The 26,869-nt window shown below is 41.3% G+C and overlaps 1 protein-coding gene across 1 annotated transcript; it reads right to left on the bottom strand.

Moving 5' to 3' along the window:
• Positions 1-303: 303 nt before the first annotated feature.
• On the bottom strand, positions 304-7,048 carry LOC139623124 (transmembrane protein 121). The gene is made up of 2 exons (XM_071481087.1): positions 4,392-7,048; positions 304-4,112 (listed from the first exon to the last, which is right to left on the bottom strand). The coding sequence occupies exon 2, from the start codon at positions 3,879-3,881 to the stop codon at positions 2,931-2,933; it is 951 nt and encodes a 316-aa protein (XP_071337188.1). The 5' UTR covers positions 3,882-4,112; positions 4,392-7,048; the 3' UTR covers positions 304-2,930.
• Between the last annotated feature and the right edge of the window lie 19,821 nt (positions 7,049-26,869).

Here is a 26,869-nt window from a genome sequence, read left to right as displayed (position 1 = left end):
CAGATAAGAGAGTCAATACTCAGTGAGCATACATTTTCCATACAGGTTTGTTTTCCTTGTGCTCTCACATGTCATCCATGAAAAATACATTTGTTTCCCTGCTCCGTCGCCGTCCAAGACTGCCGAAGGTCGAGCTGTGAATTGAATGCAGCCGTTTGTCTTGCTTGTTTGGCGCAGGCCACTTTGTCAGTGTTAATGTGGTAAGTGTGGAGGTGCATCCAACAGCCTTCCCAGTTTATTATCATTGGAGACTGCAGTGCAAAAAAAACATGGTCATCTGGATGAATGCAACATTCATTCAGGATCTGGCAGTGCGGGAAGGGTGACGTGGGATGGGGTAGGAGGGAGCGGTGAGATTGGGTTGGGAAAATGCCCAAAGGCAAACTTGTTGCCTCCGGAGGAGCGGATCATCTTTTTGTTCTTAAAACCTTATACATGATAGAAACAAATAGACACGAACTAGACATATTCTAATAAATCGTTAGTTGATACTACACGAAAATGTAGATTTAACAAATACTGCATATATTTTGCCAAATATTGTTAAGATCAGATAAAGTAATAGTAGAAGAGCAATCAATACAGTTCATGATCATAAACTTGTGCTTGTTTGATTTGACAGACAAATTTAAGAATGAACATACTGTACAGAGAGTAAAGGCTGTTGGATTGAGCCAGAATGAGCTCATTATCATTTCGTCAGCCATCTGGTTTTGGTGTGTGACTGTACTGCATCATCTGGTCGCACTCATGGCAACCCACCCATCATACTCATGTAAAGTAGCTGTTTTACACAGTGTGTCACGTCGCAGCAAGAAGGACTCAGGTTTGAAACTTAGCATCAGTTCTCTCTGTGTCCAGCTGTTTCCCAAAGATTCTTCTTTTTCCTCACACAGCCAAAATACATGCAGGTCACATGAACTCCACACTGAAATAACGAGTGTGCCTGTTTCTTTGTTAGCTCTGCAGTAGACCGCTGGCCACTCCAGGGTGTTTCTCTGCCCTCTGTATATTGCATGCTGGGATAGATGTAAGCCCTTCTTTGACCCTGTATGGGGTCTGTGCACCTGAATGTACTTTGCAATTAGACACCAACAGTTCTAGTCCTTACAAAAACCCAGTGCTGCTGGGTGAATGGCAGCTGTAGATGACATTTTCTCAACACATTTTCTGCATTCCAGCAAATATGATCTATGAACTATCTACTGTAAAATCTTTTTCATTCACTTAAGAAGGAATGGCCTTGTGGGACGCCTGAAAGCCTTTAGACAATTAATGTGTCATGTTATTTGTGCCCATTGTATGCTTTAAGAGTGAATGATGATTATCTGTTTATACTGAATTCAGTACCATCTTCTGTAAGACCAATAACAGTGCTGTGCACAAGCTATGCAACCTTTTATATCGTTACGTAAGCACACCAGAATGACTCTGTTTGAACACTGTCACCAACACAATCAAATACTACTGAATTCAGCACATTCAGTGTAACTCTACAGGATGAATGTTTTCCTTTCATTGCTGTTAAGACAATACAAATCCAGTGGTGTATTATCCAGAGTCTAAATTGCTGATGTAACTTTATCAGCCAACAACACTGATAAATAATGCTGGCTACAGCAGTTTTAATGTGATAGCCTGGTTTGTGCCACTGAAAGTTGCTACCCTCCTATAGCTGTGCCTCACACAGATGAGAATGCTGAACCACGTTCTGCACTCTCAGGCTTTTAACAAACATAGACAGCTTTAAATTATGCAAGCAGTCACTGGTGAGAGAGAGATTATGTAAAGAAAGTACAAGAGAAGGAACCTAATGTCTTTTTTTTTTTTTTTTTTTTACTGTGGCATTTGTTTTGTTTTATTTTTCCTTTTTTTGCTCGATCATATTACACTACTACTGAACCTCTGCTGCCAATAATCACATGCACTGAATGTCTCTGCACGCCTGAGGAGGATATTAAACAGGCTTCCTTATTTGGGAATCATTTATCCATATGCATTGTTGCCCCTCAGTTGAGTATTCTGCCATAGCCCTTTGCAGTAATCAAACTCCTCGTAACTGCAAAGAGAATTTATTTACATGTTCTCCTCGCTCAGAATGAAAAGCCTGGTATGTGACGATGATCTCAATCACAATGAATGACATTGCAAAGGCACTACTTCAGTAATTAAGTAGTCTCTAATTGAAGATTGAACCAGAGTGAAAAAAAAAAAATCATTGTCTATTTTCTTTTGTCACCCAGGTTAATTAAAGGACATTTGCTGAATTTTAATTAGAAAGTAAAATATAATCAATCGGCCCAATAACTCTTAAATGATTTCATGAAAAACCCTGTTACAGCCAGTGAAAGAGCAGGAAAGCCTTTATCTTGTACACAATACTTTATCAAAGAATCACATATAAAAACACACGTCTTTCAAGAGAAAGCTTTAACCTTTGTTCTCATTCTCAGTGCTTTGATTCTCTCATCGTTTCTCCCTCTGACTTTGTCGTGTTAAAGCCCTCGACTACTACGAACATTCGAGCGACTGAAATACACACCACAGCACACAGACCCTTAAGTTTAACATCAGAATGCAACACACACAATTCAAAAATATATCCTCTAATCTTGCAGTAGTTTCCTTTTTTTCTTTTGTACGATTAGAAAAAATACACAGTTAACTGGATTCACTGGGGGAAATGCTTTCACAAAGTCACAAGTGATACTGTATTTTGCACCACGACAGCTTTGGATACAGCGCTGCTCTATCCTTCCTAAGTGTCTGCAGTGTCCTGTGTGCCATGAAGCATCAGTAGAGATCATGATCTCCAGTGTGTTCACATGAGTGTTCACATGCCCTAAAGGTGTGGAACATTGTGCCCTGCCAGCGTCCTGAGTCTCATATTTATTCATATCGACATTTCCGGTATTCACCCCACCATTCTGTCATGTGTGTTCACACGTCGTCACCTCGGGGAGGGGCGTCTGGTCCTGCATGACCACTTGAGGTGGGGTGGGGGCAGGGCGAGCATGGGCCACAGAGTTTTTCTGCATCTCAACCCCAAAGGCAGGAGGAGCGTTCTGCAACTGTCTCCTGTACTGCACAAAGCTGCAGGTCTTTAGGATGATGGCCAGGACGTTCTTTCCTATCAGGATCCCGGATACCCTGGCGTCCCTGTACAGAATCATGTTCCCACCGCGGATGAAGAGCGTGATGATGTTGATGGTCACCAGGCTGAGGATGGGGTACAGCAGCATCTTGTGGGGCACGATGTTGATGCCCTGCATGCTGATCTCGCTCAAGGACACGCAGGGCAGCACGAGCAGAAGGATGTAGCAGTAGAAGAACATCAGGCCTTCCGCCCACAGAGGGAGCCCCTTCTTCTGAGGCTCCCACAAGTTGGCTTGGATGTCCAGTATGTCCAGCAAGTCCACCACCACCCAGAAGAGACGGTTACGGATCTCCTCACGCTTTTTAAAGGCGCGTACATACTCCATGTGGTCGATAGCAACCAGCACCACAAACAGCACTGGAATGCAGATGGACAGCAGTAGCGTGAGCGCCTTCCTTGCGAGAGCGTCCAAACTCTTCCGGTCCGCCTTGTAGTTTTGATACACAAAGTAGACCTTGATCTCTAGAACGAAGATGTAAAGGAACCAGAGGATCATGGCGTAGCCTCGCTTAGCCGTGCGCACCTCAGCACCCACCCACACAGCTACGTAGCGCAAGACGATGAGGAAGCAGATGTCTCCCACCATCACCATGATGCAAATGCCGATCTTGCGTGGTCCGTGGTTCTGCTCCACCAGGTAGGCATCAATCAGCGCCATGCTGCTCATGATCAGGATGGTGGACAGGCACACGTGGGGCTTGTTGGTGGGAGGTGGGGGTACCATCCTTGCCTGGCTGAGAGGGGGAGGAGGAGGAGGAGAAGGAGGAGTGTTGCTGAAGAAGGAGGGGGGTGGGGGTGAAAAGGGTCCTCAGTTTGTCCAGTGAGGAGGCAGATCAGATAGTGCTGCTAGACAGCAGTGTTCCCCTCCATTGCTCCTATCTTGGCAAGAATCCAGGATGCATTAATAGGATTCACACAGATCACTTCAATCAATCTCCGCTTGTGCCCAAGCCACCTGCCGGGTAGACAGTACCCCTTATTTAGTAAATCATGTTCATTGGCAAATGGACTGTAAACATACAGGTTCACTTATGTAAAAATTAATAAATCTCAGGATGCGTCTGCCTTTTACACCCTGATTACACAACAGCTTAATCAATGTGTGACAATTTCTGTTATTGAAAGAGAGAAAAAAAAAGCTGCTGCAATGTGCTGTCCTTATAGATTCACTCTCAGCACCCTTGTTTTCATACAGGCTTAAACCTCGGAGATAAAAATCCAGCTGAATACTCACTTGTGTCCCTCTTTGTACTTTATCCTAATGACTGGCAGCGAGCGATCATCCATGAGACTGCACTGGGAGATCACAAAGCCCATCTGTAATCCACAGGAGGAGAGGGGAGAAAACACACAGGATCCTCTCCTTCTCTGACAGGCGTAAATCCACTAGTCATGGGTATATTTTCTTTTTTCTTTTCTTTCTTTTTTCAGGCAAAAGAGAAATCCCAAAATATTGCCGTCATAATCCACTTACTGCTGAGACTGAATCAGGAGGAAGCATCTTAATGGTCACAAAGACTGCTCTCAATTTCTGCAACTAAGAATAGAGGTTATTTTGTGTTGTGCTCAGATAGAGGATTTAAACCCCCAACTCCACAAAAGAAGAAAGGAAAAAGTGGTAAAGTTAGTGGAAAAACCTCTGCAGTAAGTCGTGCTTAAAAGAGATTTTCCTCTCCAGAAGTTTTCCTCTCCAGCATCCACCATCCCTGGACAAGAAAATGAAACATGTTGTGGCTGTTTTCCTGTTTCTCAGCCTGTAAGTTTTTCGAAAGAAAAAAGCAGGGTTGTGGTGAATCTTTTAAATGCACCGTGTGTCTGACTGTCCTTCCCCTCTCAGCCGTGTGCATGTGTGTTTTCCCATGTTGTGTTTCTCTGTGTGTGTATGTGTGTCTGTGTGTGTGTGTGTGTGCAGGTTTCAGCTGTCTCCACGCTTCGTTGTCGCTGTAAAATGTTGCCCCCCCCTGGAGAGATCCTGGCTGCTGCGCCGTTCTCTGTCTCTTGCTCAAGCAGCTTTTGCCAGGGACACCAGGATCAACAGCGCCAGTGGATTCCCCTGTCTCCACTCAGCATGCTCTGCCAGCACCACCAGCGCTGTGATACTCCAACGCCGCCTGCCTCTCTGCCCGTCTGTCTCTACACTTCTCAGCCCTCTCTGCGAAGTCAGGGAGACGCTCCTCTGTTGCTTTCAGGCACACTCCTTGGGGTTTCTCTCTCTCTCTCTCTCTCTCTCTCTTTCTCTCTTTCTCTCTCTCTCACAGCTACCCTCCTCTTCCTTCTCCTTCTTCTGCTCAAGTAAAGGCACTTGCTGTGTGGAGGTGACGCTTAGCAGACCACAGCTGCAGAGAGAGGGAGAGAGAAAAGAGGGGGAGAGAGAGAGAGAGAGAGAGAGAGCGAGAGAGACACTTTTCCAGGGGGTGGAGAAAGGCGGGGAGGGGAGGGAAGGCGAGCCAGCCTTTTGCAGCTTAGCTGAATGCACAACTTCTCTCTCACCCTATTTTTTTTTCCTCTCACACCCCTCTCTTCTTTTCACATTGTGTCTTGTGCTGATATCCTATTTTCCTGGGCTGTTTCTTTTTTGGCTCCCAGAAAAAGCCATGGTTTCCTTCTTCTTTGAGAAGCCCATTACGGCGCCGTGCATTTTCTCCTCTCCATCGAGTTTCGAGGTGCAGGGATGAAGAGTGATCCGGAAAGGAGAGGGGGGTGGGGGTGGTGGGGGGGTGGCAGAGGAGAGGAGATGCTCTCCAGTATGGGATGTAGAAAACCAGCTTCCCAGCAGGCTGTGTGTCTGCAGTCTGGGGAGACATGGGTGGAGAGGAAGGGCAGCAGAGAGGTAGAGGAGGGGGGTGTGAGGCGCGTGGTGGCCCCTCCTGACACAGAGTCTTTCTATTGATCTACTGACAGAGCAGTGAATCAGGAGACAGGGATGGGGCCAGAGACCAAAAGAGATGAAGGGTAAGGGGAGATGGGGAGGTACAGATGTGAGATGTGAGTGAGAGCGAATGAGAAGGGGGGGGGGGCAAGATGAGGAGTGACATGAAGAGAGAAGAAAAAAAAAGAGAGCAGGAGATGTGCAGGGAGGGACTAAATGTCAAGGGAACATTTTTATCCTCTGAGTTGTAATAATGCCTGGGCTAAGAGATAATGCTTATGCAGAAATTTGTAAAGGTGGGAGGCTGGTGAGTTTGCTCTGCCATGCAGTATGCACTACACCACCAGCTCTGTTTATCCAGCTGGGCCAATTAGTGATAATCCTTCCTCAGAGGAACCAAACTGCTTTCATTACTACAGTACGAAGCCATTTACCACTCATTCCACAAATGGCAGTTATTGAAGAGTCAAAAGTATTGGTTTTCTATGCAAGTGTGGCTGCACTTTTCATCCAACTGTGTAATGACAACTGAACATAATTGCAATCAATTGTGCAGATTTTTACAGTCATGAACGGATGATGGTTGCAGATTTACCAGCTGTGGATCCGCTGACAGCTGCCATCATGGCTGTTTATGATCTCTGTCATGCCTTTACCATGGAAGCATGCAGAGGCTTCAAGTCTGAGAGATGAGAAATGAAAAAGCTGTTTGCCTTTCACAGAACTGCTTTCATATTGACTATTCCTCTTATCGACCGTAATTGAGCCTTGACAAATGCAGGGATGGATAATGTTCTTCTTTGAAAATTGTAAAGTTGATGTACCCGCCACATTATTTATTTATTTTTGTTTTTACATTTTGACATTCTTTATAAGAAAAACACATGACAGGCTTCAATTTAATACCGAGTATTAAAGTGGTGCTGAAATGTTGAAGCAGACAGTTAGAGACAGTGGCTTAGTGGTTAGAAAAACCGTTGTTTAATGAAAGGTCACAGGTCTGATCACAGGCAGACAGGCAGTGTGCCCATTTAACAGCCCTGTGTCCTTGAGCCAGACACTAAACTGGTACCTGCTCCCTCGTTTGCTCAAAGTCACATTGGCTAAGACGTCAGCTGAACGCCTGAATTGTAAATGTAAATGAGTGGATGGCTTTTCTTTTCCGCAAAGGTACATCCCTGTGATCTTAATAGGTCCCTCCCAGAATCAGTATAAAAGCTTGGTACAGTACCTTTATCATCCACTTAGTTATTCCTCCCACATCTCACCCTGTAATCTACAATTTATGCCTTCATTTACATGGCTTTTGTGATATACAATGGAGACCCAGCCAATGTTAACCTCTCCATTGAAAAGAGCAGTTAACCTGGGTTTGGACCTTGGGCCATACCTGCTGGATATCTTCATTTATACATGCTCAGCCTTTCCCCTTTTTGTCCTCCTTCACTCTGCTTTTATAATTCATGAGCACAGAGGAAATCACATCATCATGGTCTCTTTTAGAGCTGATTTATGCACAAGTTTATGTTTTTTTACTGTCAGATGGTGTCTGAGTTCTCCATCCTGATGAATGTAATTATACAGCTATACCAACACAGGGCTGTGCAATATGATTTATGAGATATCAGCCAACAAAAGTACATCCAGGAGTCTTGTCTGTCCTCTTCTGCCTTCTCCCCCTCGTCCATCAGGCCCTGCTCCTACAGAGGACTGTCCTTGGCTTCTGGACAGGGACACTGCATCATCACTGTTCAGCCCCAGGCAGGATAACACACAACAGATAGCAGACGATAAAGCAACCACCACATTGTCCATATCATAAAGCATCTATCGAAAACAAGCAGGGGACTCGAAGTGAGGAAGCCAAGGAGCTGCTATGCTGTGGCTGTCTCATCCTGACTTTAAGAGTTGTTGTCAAAGTGGCTCTGTTTGGAAAAAATAAAATGCTCAGTTCGATCTCTACGCCTTTAAATGTGGTGTTGGGCTTTATGCAAATATTTGAGCACGCTTTCTCGGAGCATAGCGCACTCCTTTTTCACAAATGTTCCCTTGACAACAGTGCAGCAGCTTGAGAAACATGTTTTCTCATCTTGTCAGAAAAGATATCATAAGAGGAATTTACCACTGCAAGCCGCACCTTGAGCCCGGGCTTATATAACGTATGAAATGTGTTTTCAAAACATTGGAGCGGGAGTAAAACTAAAATACACCTTACCGTCATGTTGAGAAAATTGGGCTTTCAAGTGTAGTTTCTCTTTGTGGCTGATTGCAATTGCTGGTTCAATCAGTAGTCTATTCTTCCTTTCCCCTTTGTCCTCACTGTTTATAGCTCTCTGACTGTAACTTTCACCCATTTTCTTCTTCACTGTCAACACATAATCTTTGTCTGTTTTGCAAGAAATCAAATGTCTGCAAGGCTTTTTTTTTATTTTTTTTTATCAGAGGACTCCCTCTCTATTACAAATACAACACTGTGTGTCCATGATAAATTATTTTTCTTGTGCAACTTTCAAGCACAGCACACACTTTTATTACACAATCCATTTTTATTGCATCGATGTTCCCTCAGTCAGGCTGAGAGGCGATATGAATGTGCACCTAAGTGCTGCAGGTAGTGGCATGATTATGAATGTATGCATCACTGAATGAATAGGCATTTTTGATTTCCTTTCTGTTTAGACTGCAGATGATTTACTTAAGAGTCAGGAGTAAAGTATGATTCATTTCACTGCTATGTCACAAAAAATCCAAATAAAAACCAAGATTCACCATGATTTAACAACAAAGGTAGAAATGTTTCCATCTCGGAGGTGAGAGTTAAGCACAAGTTTCAGTTGTTAGCAGAAAAAAAAAAAAAAAAAAGGCCTGGACACAAACATGGATTAATTGCTTTGGTTTGGCAGCCGGGATTCAGTGTCAGCAAGTTGTGAAAAGACTGGGGAATTTACATCACCAAAGACAATTTGTACATGAAGCATAACAGTGGAAATAGGACACATAAATCACATTAGCTGTAAGCCTGTGTCTGCCATCGATTACCTACAGGAAAACAAATGGGGGCGTTAAGGCTTCCCATCCTTAAACATCCCCATCAGGGTCCTAACCACCAAATGGGAAACATGAAGTGGACAGACTAAGCTGCTCCCCATGGGGCTATTAGATAAGATGGGGGAGGGCAGACGGCCCTCCACCCCCTCAACCCCCACCAGACATCCATGCTGGAGGAGATGCAGGTCACTTCAGCCCCTGTAGCTATGATATTTAACCGTCGGTAACAAGGGAAGGCTGGGAAGTGTATGCTGGTATCTTCCCTATATTTGACACGACATCAGGTCACATCTGAGACAAAGGATTGTTGACTGCTTTTACAGAGGACTAATGAATACAAAGCAGACCCAGATCTAACAGTATTTGCATTTGATTGATCTTGTTCAGCGTCCCATGTGGGTGGGCTGTGCAACAGAGAGGAAGAGAAATTACTGCCACGTTATTACCACAATCAGGAAATCAAGTGAGAGACGCTCTAATATACATTTATGCATTGAAAGACCGTATGGCTTAACAAATGCATCCTCTCCAGCACTCCACACACAGCAAAACAAACACTAAGAATTATTTGCAAAAACATTTAACACATTCCCCTAGAAAGCATCAAACCTAAAGTTCAAGTGATGTTGTTATATAATAAAACGAGGCGGTTCTTATGTCTTTCCAAATGCTTCATTACACAGAAAACACAGCGAGCGACGGAGCTTATGATCAGTGCTCATGAGCGCAGATTTGTTTTTATGTAAGCCTCCCTCAGTGTGAGAACAGGTGGGGTGGGGTGCGGGGGGGTGGGGATCACGACACTAAATGCATAATCACTCATGGCTCGTAATGTCTTTTAGTCTGAAGCACATCTTTGGACGTGCAAGATGAAATACATGAAACACAATAATATTTCCCGCTGTGGCCTGTCCAGCATAAGAGACTCTCAGACGATTAAAAAAAGACATAGATTCACTTGCCATCAATAATGTATTAGACATTGAGGTTGTAAGGTTCAGCAAAGAGTTTATTCCCTCTACAGTTGGTATTAACAGGTATCACTTCTAAATAAAAAAGAAAATAATAAATACCTTCCTGCGACTTCTGTTATAACCATGCAGGAGGAGCGTAGGTGCTTTTATCTGAGACTGTTTCAAGATTCAGCAAAAACCAAATCTGCTGACATTTGTTTTAGTTTTAACCATCCCTATAAATTACAAAGCACAGTCACATTTTTATACTATCACAGCACATACAAGTGAGCTAATGACAGCACCGGAAGTGAAGAGCTGATATGTCACCATGCAAAATAACATTGTTTTAATGATGCTTTGTATTTTTTTTTTTTATCTTCAGAGTCAGTTTAGTAGTGCTGCTATTCACTGACTTATACCAACATGATCCACTGCTTAGCAGCTGAAAATGCAGTAAGGCATATGGTTGGGTGAGAGGGTTTGGAAATCCCGATGGGCGGGGAGATTTAGGTCAAAAACAGACTAAAAATGTGGGTTTCAAAAACCAGAAATCTCTGCACCTGATGAAGTAATCATTAGTGTTGTAGTGAACAACCCCTAGCACATACAGCATATTTTGGTAAATATATGTAATTTTTTGATTGCATCTTTAACGTTTATTCACCCTTCAACACCATATGAATTTGTAAGAATATGAATACTGTTAGTGTTTGTTTTAAACTGTTGACTTCTCTCAGTGGCAATTTCCTTTATGTAGAGTAAATACTGAGATGATAGTGGCAGTGGAGTTAGTGTCACTCAGGGACGCTATGTTTTGATGAGCTAATTAAGCAGCACATTCTCCTAAAAGGCTTTTTGTTAACCTGTCGACACTCCACTCATACAGTGAATAATTTTTGATAGACTCTGTAGCCACACACAGGGCGTAGTCGAATGACTAAAATAAAATAGATTGTTAGAATCAGAAAATAAAACTGTGGAGGTTATCAGTCAATATTTACCAACTGTGACTCCTTTGATAAAATAAATGAGGTTGCAGGTTTCTTTTCTGAATTTCTGTGCACTGTTTGTGCCTATGAATGCAACATGGAGCTGTGAAAGGAAATTTCACTTTAATATCACAAATTTAAAGCTAAACAACATACTGTAAGCCGGGAGAGGTGTGATTTAATGTGCTCACTGTAGGACAGTGATTTGTCTCAAGCCTTATTAGTCTTGAGATCATTGATGAATTTTCTGTTTGTGCAGGCCTCCCTGCGGTTTTCTCACTCTGATTAATTGAATACAGTGGCACTGTGATGTGGCCATTTACCCATAAAGAATATCTGCATGATCCCTTGGGGTTTCTTGTGTACACAGAAATGCAGATCATTAATTAAACTGTCTGCAGTCATAACTAAAAGAGAAGATAAAAAAAACTTTCACAGACATTGCTCTTTTTCAAGGTCATTGGATCAAAAGGACTTTTTCATACAGCACTATCATTTATGAGTTGTTTTCTTTTCATGTTGCTGCACAGTCAGGCTGTGAGGTGATTGCTATTAAATACACTACAAGCCCTATAGCTAAAAAAAATCAGATTTTTTTTTTTTTTTTTTCAGGATCAAAAACATTGAGTTGTGAGCATCATGAAACTAAACCCAAAACTTCAGCATCATGCAAAGCAAATGATGACGCCAGCTTGCATCATTATGTTCGCTGTGAGGGCAACTGCAGTAAACAAAAGGCTAATACAATGTTATCTTCATGGAAAACCACAGAACATTCAAGTTCCTTTTCAAAAGCAGTGAGCTGAGCTGCTTCTCGATACATGTAAATTTTCTGTGGCATGTTTCCCAACTCTCCTCACTGGGGACCCACTAATTTGGGTAAGTAGTTTATAAAGTGGCAGAAACTGTACGGCCCCAGCTCACCTTTTTTTTTTTTCCAGAGGACTACTGCTTAATGAGGCAGGATGGCTTTAGCCTGTGCATGGGTTTGTTTCTCTGTTTGCTAAGAACAGAGAGGTTAAACTTGATGAGATAAACTTTGCTGTGCCCACTAGGGAAACTTTATCTATTGTAGTAGTAGAAGTATTGCCACATGATAGAATCAACTATCATGTAGTAGGTATAGTCTTGAATGTGTAGTGCATGTACAACAGCCTTTTAAACAAGAATACAAGATATTTCTGATATATAAGTGCTTGACAATAACTCACCTCATTTGGGAGCTAAACACGTTAGCAGTATGTACCATCCTGTCTCCAGAGCTCTTACCAGACGCAGCTCTTGGTAAATGGCTGCACTAATGTTGCGCCATGACTGACAGTACCCATTAATCACGCACTGCGTGGAGGATGGGTTTGTTTAATAATCATTAGTATAGCTTTTACCATTGTGCGTGTTTTCTAAAATCTCTGCATGGTAGTAATGAGCTGAGGTACAACATTAGCAAGGTCATAAATAAATTCTTGAGTAACTGGAAATAAATAAATCTGTAGACCATCAAGTTTATCAAGTTTTATTGAGGGAAATTCTTCATTGGGGACAGATAGAAGATGATTTCAAGAAAGTTCAGCTGTTTTCAGTGTAACTCAAGAGAAAAACTGGTTTGATGAAGTGTATATGTAGAAGATACAAGGTTATAAGTGATCCCTACTATAGCAACCCAACAGTGCTTAGGAGGGACAATTGACCATTTGCAACGAGTTACATTTAATTCCATCACTTAGAACTAGATTTTTGGGAAAGTGAAGTCTTTTTCTCTCTCAACGTGTTTCCCTTCACCTTAACCTGATCCTAACTATGTAACTCTAACCAGCTGTGTCTTGCGATACTAAATCTGATCCCAACCTTACCCGTATCCTAACTAGTTATTTCTAACTACTCCTGAGTGCTGGAATCTAATGTTTACTGTTGGCTAACCCTACCCCCTTGTTACCAGAGCTATGTCTGCCATGCAGTTCACATTGATGATCACCACTCAGAATTTTTTTTCAATTCTTGAAACAGCGGATCAATAATTTTAGGCAGTGTTAGACAGAAGTTGGCTTCTCATTCCTAGCTGGCAACCATTTATTTTGCCAGCTGACATAACAACTGTCCCTGCCCCAGATCAGCTGTAGCTAACTAGCTAATTAACTGACTCTTCCTGTGAGGTGTAAGTGAACTTGACTTCCCATATTACCTGATTAATATTTTATTTGCTGCTAGTTTTATTTTAATGCTATCCTATCCTTGATTTTCAGTTTGTAAGTTTGTTTAACTGTTGGATTTTTGCCTCTGCTTTTATTGTCCTTTACATTTACACAGAATGCCCATGCAAAAGGGATTAACTGTCATTGTACCACCTTGAGTACATAGAAGTTAAAGGAATTCTTTTTTTTTTTTTTTCTAAAAATGTTTCTATTTTAGCTGCTTATAGCTTACAAACTTATTGATATTTTCAAACAGAACATTTCACTTTTAATGTTGAAATGCATTTGGGATGAGGATTAACCAATGTAGCAACTGTAAGATCTCTGGTTATGTTAGCCGGTGTTGGGGCTGGTGTAAAATCTGAATAAGAGCGGGACAGAGCTGCTGACGTTAGCATAAACTTTCACACTGTGGGAATAAACAGCGGGTGTGTTAGTTGTGTACGTGGGTTTTCATTGTAACATGCAACCCCACACACTACCACTGTCAGTAGTAGTTAGCAAGACATGCTAATATTTTTAGATTATCTTTGAGCAGATTGATAAAATGTTTCCATTCTTTATTATATATATTTTTTTTCTCTCTTTTTTGGTTATGGTAAATCTAAAAAAAAGACATTGTCATCCTAAAGGTGAATTAGACAATTAGTGATGGTTATCAATATCGACTGAACTAGTCTAGATTAACAATGAAGTCATTTTCCACAATAGAAAGTAAGCTAGCTAACGAGGGCAGAAATGCAACAGGAATACAGCGAGGAGATAATATTTCACTATGCAAAATACTGAAGAAACATTTCCCTCTCATGTGCTTTTTTGGCTCGTGAATGAAATGTGCTCGCTGGCACCGTCCTCCATCGTTAAGCAGGAGAAGTAGACGGTGGGGGAGGCGAGGTGAGGCGGGGCAGCAGAGAGATTGGGAGTGCTTTGAAATTCCAATGGGCAGGAAGATTTGGTTCCAAAACACAGTAGTCAGTGAGTTTTTCGGAAAGCCAGAAATTTGCTTTGTGTAATTCCAGTTAGGGAGGGAGTGAGGGAATAAAGGAGAAGAAGTTTGCTTAAAAATGAAGCAGAGGCTGGGGAGTGAGATCTGAAAGCCTGAGCAATTTCAATAAGCCGGTCTCAGCAGTCAGGTTACCGCTACTGATGTTAATTAACAGCTTGTGGAGACCCATGCAAACATATTGTGGTCAACTGTGTGTTATTAGAATTGTCATTGAAAGTTGTATCTGATGTAAGGAAGCAAAATTCCAAAAGGTTCTCGCTTTGAATCTCTTCCAGACAGCAGAATGGGATCACAATTAGATACAGAAGGCATGAGCACTGCCCGAATTGAGATTCACAAATAAACCATTTAATTTGGCAGTGAGCTGCTTGTGATGCATGAATCACTTTCTCAGTGAAAATGTGCCACGCTACTCAAAACAATGTATTTGGGTCAGCCAGTTCTCGCAGTCCTGTGAGAGGCAGAGGGACGCCACCCAAAGGCACGAGCACGCTGAGGCGCCCAAACACATAACCAGTGAGGTTTTTGGCTACGATGCAGCGCCAGTGCATATTTAAATGAATTGAAAATGAGACGGAAGCTGGGCCGCTGCAGAGATTTCGACCACCCATCACAATCTCCACTGTCTCGTGCCAGAGGCATTTGGTGCTGGATAGATAAGGGAAAAACAAGATATATACACATGAGAAGGAGCAGTTGGGGTGAGCAATAGTCTGATGAAGCCTTTTTTGAGTAGGTGTGTTTGAAATGTATACACTGACTGACAAGAGATTTAGAGGAATTATTCACTAATGCAATTTCTGTGCAAGAAAAGGATGCTATTATTTCAGATTTTTTCTTTTTGTGTGAGTTCTGCAAGAGGCATTTAGTCTTGCTTCATAAGGGGGGAGGCGGAGGAAATACACAGGAAAAACCAGTCATCAGAACAGTATTTGAACACCTCATTTTAGCCCAAAAGATGCAGAAGGGAGGGGGGAGGGTGGAATTGTAAAGGAGGTCTGCCCTACATTTTTGAGTTTCTATTGCTCAAAATGATGCCAAAGCAGAGCACAGGCTACTCTGCCCTGCAGTTAATACAGAAACCATTTCCTCTTCGCATGATCCCTCCAGCTCCAAAAAGAACCTCATTTTGGTCTCATTTCATTGGAAATAGAGAAGGTTCATGAGATATCATGAGTTTGTTTCACATATAGTATTTTACCTAGAAATAGAAGCATCTGAGCGTGTCCTTACCCCAAGTCTGTCCTGGACACTGTTCTCCTCACTGACACTGAGTTTTTTTGTTGCATCAACTGGCCTTAAAGGAAGACTCCTCCCGCCCTGCGCTGTCGATGGCGGCTCTTTGTCTGGCTGTACTGCTCAGCTTTCACATATTGTTTTCAGAGACTGAGTTGTTAGAGAAAAGTCAGCATGAAAAGTCCTGTTCTCTGCCATCATCCCTGCTTTCAGACAGAGAGCAAAAAGAGGTGTGTGTGTACTGCACAGGCAGACAGGGAGAGCGCTGAATAGGTTTATTCGGAGCTTTTGTCTCTCTGTACAGAGCAAGGAGTCGGAAATAGCTTTGAAACACTGTATGCTTTAGATTAAAGTGAGCATCTCATTGATACATTTCTCTGCACCAGGAAATTTCTGTGTATTTTGTAAAAATATGTGCAGCTTCACATCCTCTGCAGCACTTATTTTATAAATACAGAGCCTACAGAGCCATCTCATTGTGTTGTTAGCCACTTCAATTAGTCTGGCACTCACATCATAGGAAGACTAACACCATCATGATCCCTAGATTGAGGGATGAGTGATAAAGGGACTGAAATTTTTACGTCAAAAGCTTGAGAGCTGCCTTCTTGTTATGCACGATCTATAATGGGCCAACCTCTGCTCTGAAGAACTCTGCCTGCCAAGTGTAAATGTGCACTAAGCGTATCTAAATCACACAACTTCGGAGTGGCTTTTAGTGCTTCCTTACCATCTACTAATTCTCTAAGTGTTGGATGAGGGAACCAACATCATTAAAACTGGTGTATGTAATGTAATAACCTTTTATTTCACACAATTAAACATCAACTGATTGTGACTCTACATACCCATTCACATCTTTTGATAACGCTTCGCTTTTGTGTTTTCAATTTTTTTTTTTTAAGTGAAATGAGTTTCAGGTAAAAAGTTTCTAAGTTCCTTTCTGCAGCTGCCTTGCTTCCCCTCCTACACCTCTTCAGTTCAGTTCCGGTTCAGTTCAACAAGCTCAAATTCATCCACTTCTTCAAATTAACATCTATTATTTGCCAAAGTCATCTCCACAGCTCTTTGACCACCATCAGAGGAAATTACATGCTACCTCCATCAGGTTACCCACCATGGCCCACAATCAGGATATCACAGTTTTTACATAATGGGGTCCAGAGCTGGTGCCACGGTTTTGGAGGGGTGCTGCCAGCGATTAAAATGAGCCTTTTGTGGAGCTACTTCTCTGTGACACTTTCATTTGATTAATGTGCTGTGTATCTGAAGACACAAAAAAACTGACTTGGAGGGGCATTTTCTTGCTCGACAAATTACACCCAGTGATTTTATGTCACACTCTACATCAAGAGTGTTGTTTATTGCAAACAAATGACCAGTGTTACATTTCTCTTAAAAAATATTTTACCAGCAGGTACAGTAGATATGCATTTAACCTACAATAGGGTTGGACACCCTAGAATCAGTTATCAGCATTTCAGATAGCTGTGTAAAAGGAGCTTTCTAAGCAAAAATGCATTGCAATGCAAGTTAGCCTGGAGATGAGGCAGGAGGTCAAAACTATAGTGACTAAAAATGATGGGAGGGGAGGCATTATTTTGCAGAGATATTCTGTAACGTTTTGGCCACTGCAAAGCAAAAATTTCCATCTTATGTATTGGCCATAAATTTGAACATCTATGGTGATATTGTGTTGAGATAGGATAATCAGTTGCAAACTTTGTAGCTGTCAAAAGAAAAACCACACACAATGCAGGGTTTCACCCAGGTCAGCAGAGGTGGTGGCAAACCACTGTCATTAATGATGTAGTTTAAATTAACTTCACCTCGATGAAGCCAGTAATGAGTTTTCCTGCCCGTATGTGACCGGTTGAGCCATTCTCAGCTTTTACAAACCTGTTAAAACTCTGAGAGCTTTTTATATTTTTCTGACATTGCAGCCTGCTGTTTTAATAAAAGGCTGCAAAGTGAACGTACAATGTGCTCAGTCAATCAATCGCCTGCTGAGCTGAATCAGTCAGATCCGGCCGTATCTCGTGTGATTATCATTTCAGTTACTAGATGACAGTCTCACTCATTAAATATGTGAACTATGCTGTGTGATGTGGCGGCTCTGCTCTGTTCCCATAAAGATCAATATCATGTTTTAATTGTAATAATCTCTTCCAAAGTTAGCAGAGAAGCTCTTTATTTCAGGAGAGGATCTGTGTCCCTTCCACTGCAATGGAGAGGCTGTGTCATGTGTTGTTTTTGAATAAAGACAAACATGCGTTCCTACTTATAATAATGCAGAATTAATTAATTAAGAATTTGTCTTGTTTCATTTTTCTCAATGAGGATATTCACACATCTAGATATCTTAGATGCAGGTCCATTGAAAAGTGTCACTTCAGTCTTGAAAGAAAGAAAATCCTGCATACTGCTCTTGCTCAGCATCACAATTTATTGATTATGCTAACGTTTCAGTCTCTAGACCTTCGTCAGAAGTATTTAAAAAATGTATTCAGAATACTTCTGACAAGGATCTAGAGAGACAGAAACGTTAGGATGATTAATAAATTATGATGCTGAGCAAGAGCAGCATGCAGGATTTTCTTGTCTTGTTTCATTAAAATGTCTCCTTCAGGGAGATCAGTCTGGTAACACCAGTGGTTCCCCTCCAAAAGTAAGGCATGAAGTATTTGAATGACAATAATTATACAGTATTTAGTGAGTGTCCTGCCAAAATTAATCCTCACTCTTACATGACTATAAATGCAGTTTCAGATTAAGGCCAGACAAATCTCCACAGATGGGCGTGGAAATTGACTCTGTTCACTGACAATAAAAGTAAGGAGGTGAGTAGTTCATGGGAGTGCATCCAATTTGGCCAAACATGGGATACTGCACATCCGAAGCAGCCCTCCTAAACACACTGGCAACAAATAACAGAACATTACTTACTTTGATTAACACCACATAGATTATTGTTCAATCTGTCCCACTGAGTAGAATCTGCACTGAAGAAATATGGAAACAATTTACTGCACATGTCCGACTCATGCATAAGCAATGAGATGAGAACATAAAACACAAACATCAGCAATACGTCAAAGTAAAGGGTAATTATTCAAGTCATTCAAATCAGCATGACCTAAATGCATATTGATAAATCTAATTCAAAAAATGGCATATTCAGAAAAAAAAAAAAAAAAAAAAAAGCTGCACTGAAGCGAGACAAAACAATGAATAAAAATTCTACCTGAAAGCACTGGGGCGTAGCAGGGAGCTAAGATTAAGGGAAGAGTGCTTGGTCATTTCATAATCCAAAGAGCATCCAGAAATTGCACAGTGGGGTCATCGAGGGTGAGGTGGGCGTCCTTCCCCCTGAATCTCTGTCGTCTCAGCCTCTTTCACTTTTTTGCATGGATATGTCAGCCACTGTGGAATCAATTTCTCCACTGGCGGTTCAGGTCCATCTACATTTTTCAATTCATTTATACTCATTACCAGGAAATAGCCAGAGGCAGAAGCAATTTAAGCACCTGTAATATAAAGCCCTCAAAATCATTTTTTGTCACACTGTTTTGGTTTTGAATGGATGTCATCACCAATCAGGGGAAATGGAACATTTAAGATTGTTGTGGTCACCAGGAAACATGGAACGGAGGCAAATCATGAATAATAATCCTGCACAATTCTTGATTTTATCTACCAAATTGAAGGACTTTAATTTTGAAAGGTGCAAATATTAGAAATTAAAACTTCTGAAATGCATGTCTTTGTATTGTAAGCACAGTCTACGAGGAATCAAATAACATTCAATTTTATTTAAAAAAAAAAATATATATATATATATATATATATATAGATAGATAGATATTAAGAGCTTAACCATTTTTTAATTGTGTGATTTGATTTAAAAAAAAAAAAAGAGACATAAACCTCATTTCATACAGATGGAGATAAAGCTTCCTTGTGATGCAGGTCATGAAAATGGTGCCGTTAAAATTCCAGTCTGACAAATGACTGAAGCATCTTAAAAGCAGAGAAGAAGTCAACATCTGCAAAACACACACTGTGAGTGGAAACAAAAGACAGTCGGAGCATTGTGCTTGAATGCCCGTGGAGTTCCTGTCAAAAGTCCTTCAGAGAGATAAAAAGAGTTGATAACGTGCTCTTATCTTTGATCCAGGTCTGTGCTGCTGCTAAAACTGGCGTCCGGTAAGATGAAAAGAAAAATGTGCTGCACAATAACTGGCTTGTTTACTGTCTAGTCCTTCAAGATTTAGCTCAATATCTTCCATGTTTTCAGGTTCAGTGAATGATGATGATGATGAAGGAACATGATATGTCTTTTTGAGAACATATCAAAGAGACATTCACAATCAAAAAGCAAAACGCTAAAGTGAGACTAGGAAACATTTTAAGATGAAACAACACATTCTTCCTCTCAGAAACAAAAAGCTCAATGCCTAAGCAAAGAGATGCCCCCCTTTCTCTACACAGGTTCTGCAGCTACAGCTCTACTTGATCTGGTGTGTCACATATGGTAACTAATATTAACTGAATTGATTATTCTATGTAACTGAGTCAGTTTGTTGTTTCTTACACTTATTACCCCACAGTAGTCACTGGTACAGTGACCATTATTTAGCAAAAGTAATGTAGTCTGGAATTCTTTGCAAGTAAAATGAGCGTTATTAGAATATTTTATCCTTTTTGCTTGTGAAAGAGTACAGTACTGACAGTACTCGCAGTGCTCACAGTACTCAACATCCTTCACTGGAAAACTTTAAATGGGCTTGTGAGAGTTTTTTTTAAACAGCCCATACTTAAGCTATTTCCTGATAAAGAGAGGTAAATCTGTGAGAACTCTGGAGAAAATGAGATGAACTGCATGCCTCATGTATCTTTGACTGCAACAATTTCTCCCCTGGCTACAGATCTATTGAAAGTGTAGAGCCGTGTGTCTTTACCCTGCTTTTCTGTTGTCTGAAATTCCTTTTTCCTTCCAGCCAAAAGCCAACTACTCCACCAGATAATAACCTGGCTATTCAGACAGTGCTAGGGGAGCTGATAATGGCCACAGTCATGGTCTGTCGGCAAGGGCAGGTAATGCCAGTGTGTCACCTCATGTGATAATGTTCAGCTGGTGCTGAAGCCATTTCAGGCCACGACAGATGAGCTGCAAACACACTGAAACTGAAATGACCAGCCTTTTCGTTCGTACTGTGTATAGCAATTACCAAACAGTTCACCCATCAGTTCTTCTGTTTAAAACACGTAGACAACAAGAGTAAATATTTGAGCAGGTACTTGAGCGCTAGACCGGTTAAATCTTCAAATATCTTCTGTTCTGCACTGATTTTCATTTCATGCTTTAAAAAACGCCATATTGTGCTCTTCCTTCATCCCTTGGTTTCTTTTGGATTTGACCTTTTTTCTTTTTTATGTGCAACTTCTTGTTAGACTCTTTATTTGAACCCTAACCCCAGAGACAAACTCCTTTATGTGAAAAAGACTTTTCTTTAGAGTGCAAACAACTCTCTCAACTTGCGCTTGAGCTCTATTATGCATATAACTTCAATACATTTCAGCCTACTCATTAAAGCCAGGTCACCTACCAGAAACACTGCTGGGCACTCCTCATAACTGCAGCTGATCTGCGTGAGGCCGGGATGCCCGCTGGCTGCTGCCCACAGCCATCTGTCAGTCAAGTGTCCCCTTGCAAATGTGTCTGCGTGAGCATCACAAAGAAAAATCCCTAATTCTTGATGATTACTTTAGTCGACGATAGCTCCCCAGCTCTACACCCACTGTGTCACAGTGTTAGTTACCCCTGAATCTGCACATATTACTTTAAATGGCAATTTTCAAAGAAAAAGCAGCTCCTGAGACTAAATAAGTGAGTCTGACTGCCAAATCAATACGAGCTTTATATGATGTCCAGTCATCTCCCGTTGCTGTAGGAGGGAGCCTTCACCGGCGAGCTCCACTTCTCACCATCTAATCCAACTCTCATGAAATACAATGAAAAGAAATTGGTCTATTGGGACAAATTGGACCAGGTCACATTCTCTGAAATGCTCAGAAAAAGCTGATGAAGAAACTGAGGGAATGTAGAGATGTAGAGGGACAAGATGAGCAAAGTAACACAGAATGATTTGAAAGAAGTGAAATGTTTCTTCTGCGGAATTGACATTCATCTAATTCTGTCTCCCTCCTGTCTTAAAATGGTCTGCTGAACATTTCAGAAGCCAAATGGTGCCAATTCTGCTTAATTTAAATAAGTAGAAAAATGAGTGAACGACATCACAAACATAAAATTGTTGACACAATGTACATCCATATTTGATACACAGGCATGGACATTTGCATATTGTGAAGCTGTTCGTTTTCCTTCGACTCAGGACTCACTGGCTGAGCCCATAATCCCTGAGCATGAATCCCAAACTCCTTGAGTAAACTCTGAGTGCATGTGGCTGCACATTCATGAGACCCAGCTTCCAGTGAACATCCCTGGTTCCTCAGCTTCTGGGTTCAGTGTCTGTTAGGGACTGTGCAAAAACTTTTAGGGGGTTGGGGGCAGAAAAGGCGGAGGGATATGTATCTTCTTCTATTTGCTGAAGGGGAATTGTGGATTTTTCTGGGACACCAGAGAAGAAGTAGCAAGTTCAGAAACTTTTGAGATGTGTGTGTGTGTGTGTGTGTGTGTGTGTGTGTGTGTGTGTGTGTGTGTGTGTGTGTGACACAGAAGGAGACACAGTATTGCTACAGATTGAAAGAGACGCAAGTTGTTTTGTGTGTCTTTCTGGTCATTTTGCATCTCTTTACAGTTGTTTTGTGTCGGTTTGTTGTTGTTTTGTGTCTCTGTGGTTGTTTGGAGTCTCTTTGAGGCCATTTCTTGTCTCATTTTGTGTCTCTTTGTAGTCCTGTTGCTTCTTTATGGAGTAGTTTTGTGTCCGTATGTTGTTGTTTTGTATCTGTTTGATGTAATTTTATGTCTTTTTGTAATTGTTTAGCGTCTTGTTGTAGTGTGGGTGACCTTCCAACAAGAAATGTTAACAGTCAGTAAAGAAGCTCTCGTTCAGGGGCCCCTTGGCCCCAGCAGGCCTGTCCAAAGATCTATCCATGGTACTAGCCACCCCTCTGGAGCTTCCCCTCTGGGGGAGGGTCTTTTCATTTTTCCTTTCACTCCAGAGTTATATTTTATTTCAGCCTTTTCTTAAAAGATTAAAAAAACCTAATTAAAAGTGCATTTGCAATTAGCAGCGAATAACTGAATATATGTGCATCTTGATGAATAATAGGGATCTGCTGTCATTGTTATCTCTACCATCAGTTATTTCCACTATCACATTATTCCCTATTCATAATAGAGTGGTGTAAAGTTACCCTATAACATAATTTAAGTTCAGCACCATCTGGTATTAGACCATTTACAGTTAAATAAGGGTACATCATCTTCAGTTCTCCAAGCTTGAACTGAGTAGTGTTATATTATTTTTAGATGTAAGGCAGAGTGTGTTGCACTGTTTTGTAAGTCAAAGGCAGGTCCAGATAAAATAATTAAGACAAAGGAAAGCTGCTGGACTTACTTCAGGCACTCGCACAGAGCCAAGGATATTATTTAAAATGCCTTCATTGTGTTAGGGCATATCTGAGTAAAATATGTAATAAAAAAACAAGGGTTTTTGGAAAGTAAAAGAAACGGTTCAGGCCCCCTGCACACCCCAATAATTTTGGAATGTCCTCAAGCCTCTTTTATTCATGTGCAACCTCATCTTCCAGCCACAGTGCGAAGTAAACAGGCCACTTCCACTGGCTGACCTGCTGGTGTGTTTACTGGATCACTGCCAGCCTTATAATTTGCTGACCTGTGCGAGCTAATCTCAATCCTTAGGCTCACCCAGCTTTCCTAACATTTTTCATATTTGATCATACTTATTCTCTGCCCTATCTCACATACAAAGCCTGATTTTTGCAGGTTAATAATTCATTTATGTTTGTTTACTCTTAGCTGCTGCAGCCAAGGACTTAAATGATCGGGTGCACTACCAAGCGTGTCAACCTCAGGAGAGAAAGACTAACTCTGCACCCTGACAGGATACATGACTGTGCAGCTGTAGCTAAACGTGGACGACAACCTCGCCACTGGCTGGGATTTATGGTGATGCTAGCACATCATATTCTGCTCAGATAATCACAGTTGCCTCCATGCTCCAAACTTTTTTCCAACTAAGTCCGAACTATTTTTCGGTACAATAATTAAACGTAACAAGCCATACTTTGTATCAAATTAGACAAAACTAGAAATAATGTGTTCTTTATTAGACAGTAAACAAACACAATTATACTTCAATTAGATATGCTGTAATTAGAAACTGCATATAATTCTGTATTAGATCCAAAATAAACAAACTTAGACAGAATTGCGACAAATTATACTCATATTAGAAAACAAATAGTAGATCCCAATACACTATTAGAAATCAAATACAGTGCCAGATCAGATCCAAAATCTGCTACAATTAAATCCTATTCTCCAAATTATGCTGTAATAAACACCAGATTTAATGGTACCAACATGAGCCTGTAATAGTTTCATTAGACAACACAGGATGTAATTAGATGAATGTAATGCCATATTATATCAGGCATAGCCTTTATAATAGTAACACAAAAAACATTTGTTTGGCCTGTATTTGACATAGTTTCACTTTCTAACTGAGTCATTTGTTGCTCATTAGAAAACTGCTCATTAAATCTAAAGTTAAACCACATCGGCTCACTTCTGGGCGCTCCGTCACCCATCCTTCATAGCCTGGATGGTGAGAAATAAAATTCCACAAACAGGTCGCACTCTTGAAGTTACATCTGGTCCAATTGATTTTGGAAGACAGACTTTGTGTGGAAAGGTCCAAAAAGGCCACCCTAACTGTTCTGGTTCATTAACACTGTTTTTTCACATAATGAGAGCAGTTTTTTTAATAGGATTTTTGCTTTATTTTTATAGCAACAGTAGAGAGAGACAGGAAAATCAGGGGGGAGAGAGGGGATGGCGTGCAGCAAAGAGCTGGAGCCGGACTCAAACCCAGACCGCTGCAGTAAGAGCTCAGCTTTAACACGTGGTATGAGCTCTGCCGGGTGAGCTAACGGTGCAACCCACAAGTCTGCTTTTCCCACACAAAATCAAATGAACTTTTATTCCTGGTTTTATATGTACAGTATGATTATCAACATGCAAAGACAGTGCAGCATATGTTAACTCAAATAGCCCTTCAGCCTTTGTGTGTGTGTACATCGATCATACACCTTGATTAAGGTTGTGGTGAAAAGTCACCTTGACGTCTAAAATGATTTAGACAAAATATCAAACAGTACTGTGGTGCAACAACATTGGCCAATAGCCAGTTCAGTCACTGTTGGTAATGAAACTGTTTTATTTATTTTTGTTTATTTATTTAATATTATTTAACATAAGTATTGTTGGGTAAACCTGAGCAGCTGGAGTAAATCCACACAAACATACAGGCAATTTAGAGTTGCCAAGTAACCTGCATGTCTGTGGACTGTGGGAGGAAACCACAGCACCGAGGGGAAACTACACAGGCACGAGGAAAGCATGCAAACTCCACACAGACAGACCCTTCTTGCTGTTGGTGGGTGTGGCTTGATTTGATTCTGATGGTGTGTTAGCTGAACCATGTCAGAGATGGGTGGCAGGGTGTTAGCTGGACGTGGTGGGAGGACACTGCCTCTCAGCGCAAGTCGTCCATATTTGGATCTTTCAAATATGGAGGTGCAGTCTGTGGAGAGCTTTGTTTAAGGTCAGTGGCAGCTTTGATGAGTGGGGTCTGAGGCGAGTGTGGCTTGGATTAAGTCTGGTCATGTGTGAGCTCAACCTTTTCGGCAATGGATGGTAAACACGAATGCTTTTTTATGTCTTCAGATCCCTGCTTGTCTACATTGCATTGTTCCCTGGAAAGATGTGGCCTGTTTCCCGTGTCACATTTATTTCATTGATAGTGTTTCACAACAACCTGAGCATCTTTGCATATTCGGCATAAAATCTAGCATCATTTACTATTGCTGTCTTAGGTGCATTTGCCTTTTTAATTCTCTCATTCTCTCAGTAATTACATTTTTACAAGCAGGATCCCATTTAACACTCACCACCCATGTAAGATGAGCTTGCCAGGAGCCCAACAGTGGAGGTGGACACAGTAACACATGCCAACCCTTTACTCTATGTCCTCAAATGGCCCTTTGTCTGCCTGTTTTTTAAACCCAAATCCCTCAATGTCCCACAGATAAATCCTTCCAGTACTGTTCCCCCATCAGTCGTATCTGTTCATTGACATCAGTGGACGTGGTGGTGATGACTGCACCTTCATCATTCACAGCCCTGATTGTTCCTAGCAAACCTCTCTTGCTAATAACAGACCAGGTATAGATGTGGCCATCTGTAGAAGTCAGAAATGTGGCTGCGCCAAAAGTAATGACTCTGGTATTCTGCGATTAATAAGAAGGCTGGTACTGGTCCCTGGCATCCACAGAGGGACGGTAAAATCACTTTAAACAAACGGATGAACAATTGCTTCATAGTGATCCATTTGTATAATTTTGAAAGCCCTGATTGATTTTAAAAATCTAAATGTTCTGATGTCATCTTTCTATCAATCAGGAAGTTCAGCAGCTCACCAATGTCCACAGTCAGTCTGCACATGAAGGACTCTGATTTCTTCTTCATTCACAGAACCGTGGAACTGCCGCATTGCTACACTATTCCTCCATATTCCTCCATATCCGGCCCTCCTGAGCCGTCAACATCAGCCTCTCGAAATACCCTCACAATCTCTGGACTATCTTCAGCAGATTTTCTGCGCTCCATAGGGGCCTTTACTTCTCAGTTAGGTCTTCCACCATGTCGGTATGGTTTTTCTATGTTACGTCAAAAGGTTGTTAATCAGATGTGATCAGTGTGATGTTATTACAAACTCTGGAGACTTTTCCTCTATCTTCCGGGAACGCAGAACTTGTGTTCATACTGTGATTCTTCTTTGGTTTCAGTGGTGATCAGTTTTAGGATAATGCCAACATTGCATCTGTGATAAAGAAACCACAGTAAGTTGTCATTGATGTCATAGATCAAATTGGTTGTTGTGTCTCCATTTAAAAGAAAACAGGGTTACCCTAACCGTATTCTCCACACTCCTGGCTTTTGAACATCTACTTTCTTTCATACACGTGTAGAGTTCTGAAAAGTCCAATCATTAGCACAAATCTGTCAGATGGAAGAACAACAGTCACTGTAAGGGCGATGATCTTGTTGTTCCATCATCACTTGGCTTTTAGCTCGGTTTATGGTTTGTCATAAACTATACACACAGCAGGTTATCATGGGGAATTAAGTCATGCAAAAGAGAAGCAG

The sequence above is a fragment of the Trachinotus anak genome, unplaced genomic scaffold (assembly GCF_046630095.1).
Source record: "Trachinotus anak isolate AG129_WGS33_773 ecotype Australia unplaced genomic scaffold, CSIRO_AGI_Tana_v1 ptg000007l, whole genome shotgun sequence".
Taxonomy (NCBI): Eukaryota; Metazoa; Chordata; class Actinopteri; order Carangiformes; family Carangidae; genus Trachinotus; species Trachinotus anak.
The sequence above is the reverse complement of the archived record's forward strand: the minus strand, read 5'-3'. Positions and strand labels throughout refer to the sequence as shown.

Coding starts and splice junctions, on each gene's coding strand:
- LOC139623124 (XM_071481087.1), bottom strand. CDS start 3,881: ATGGTACCCCCACCTCCCACCAACAAGCCCCACGTGTGCCTGTCCACC.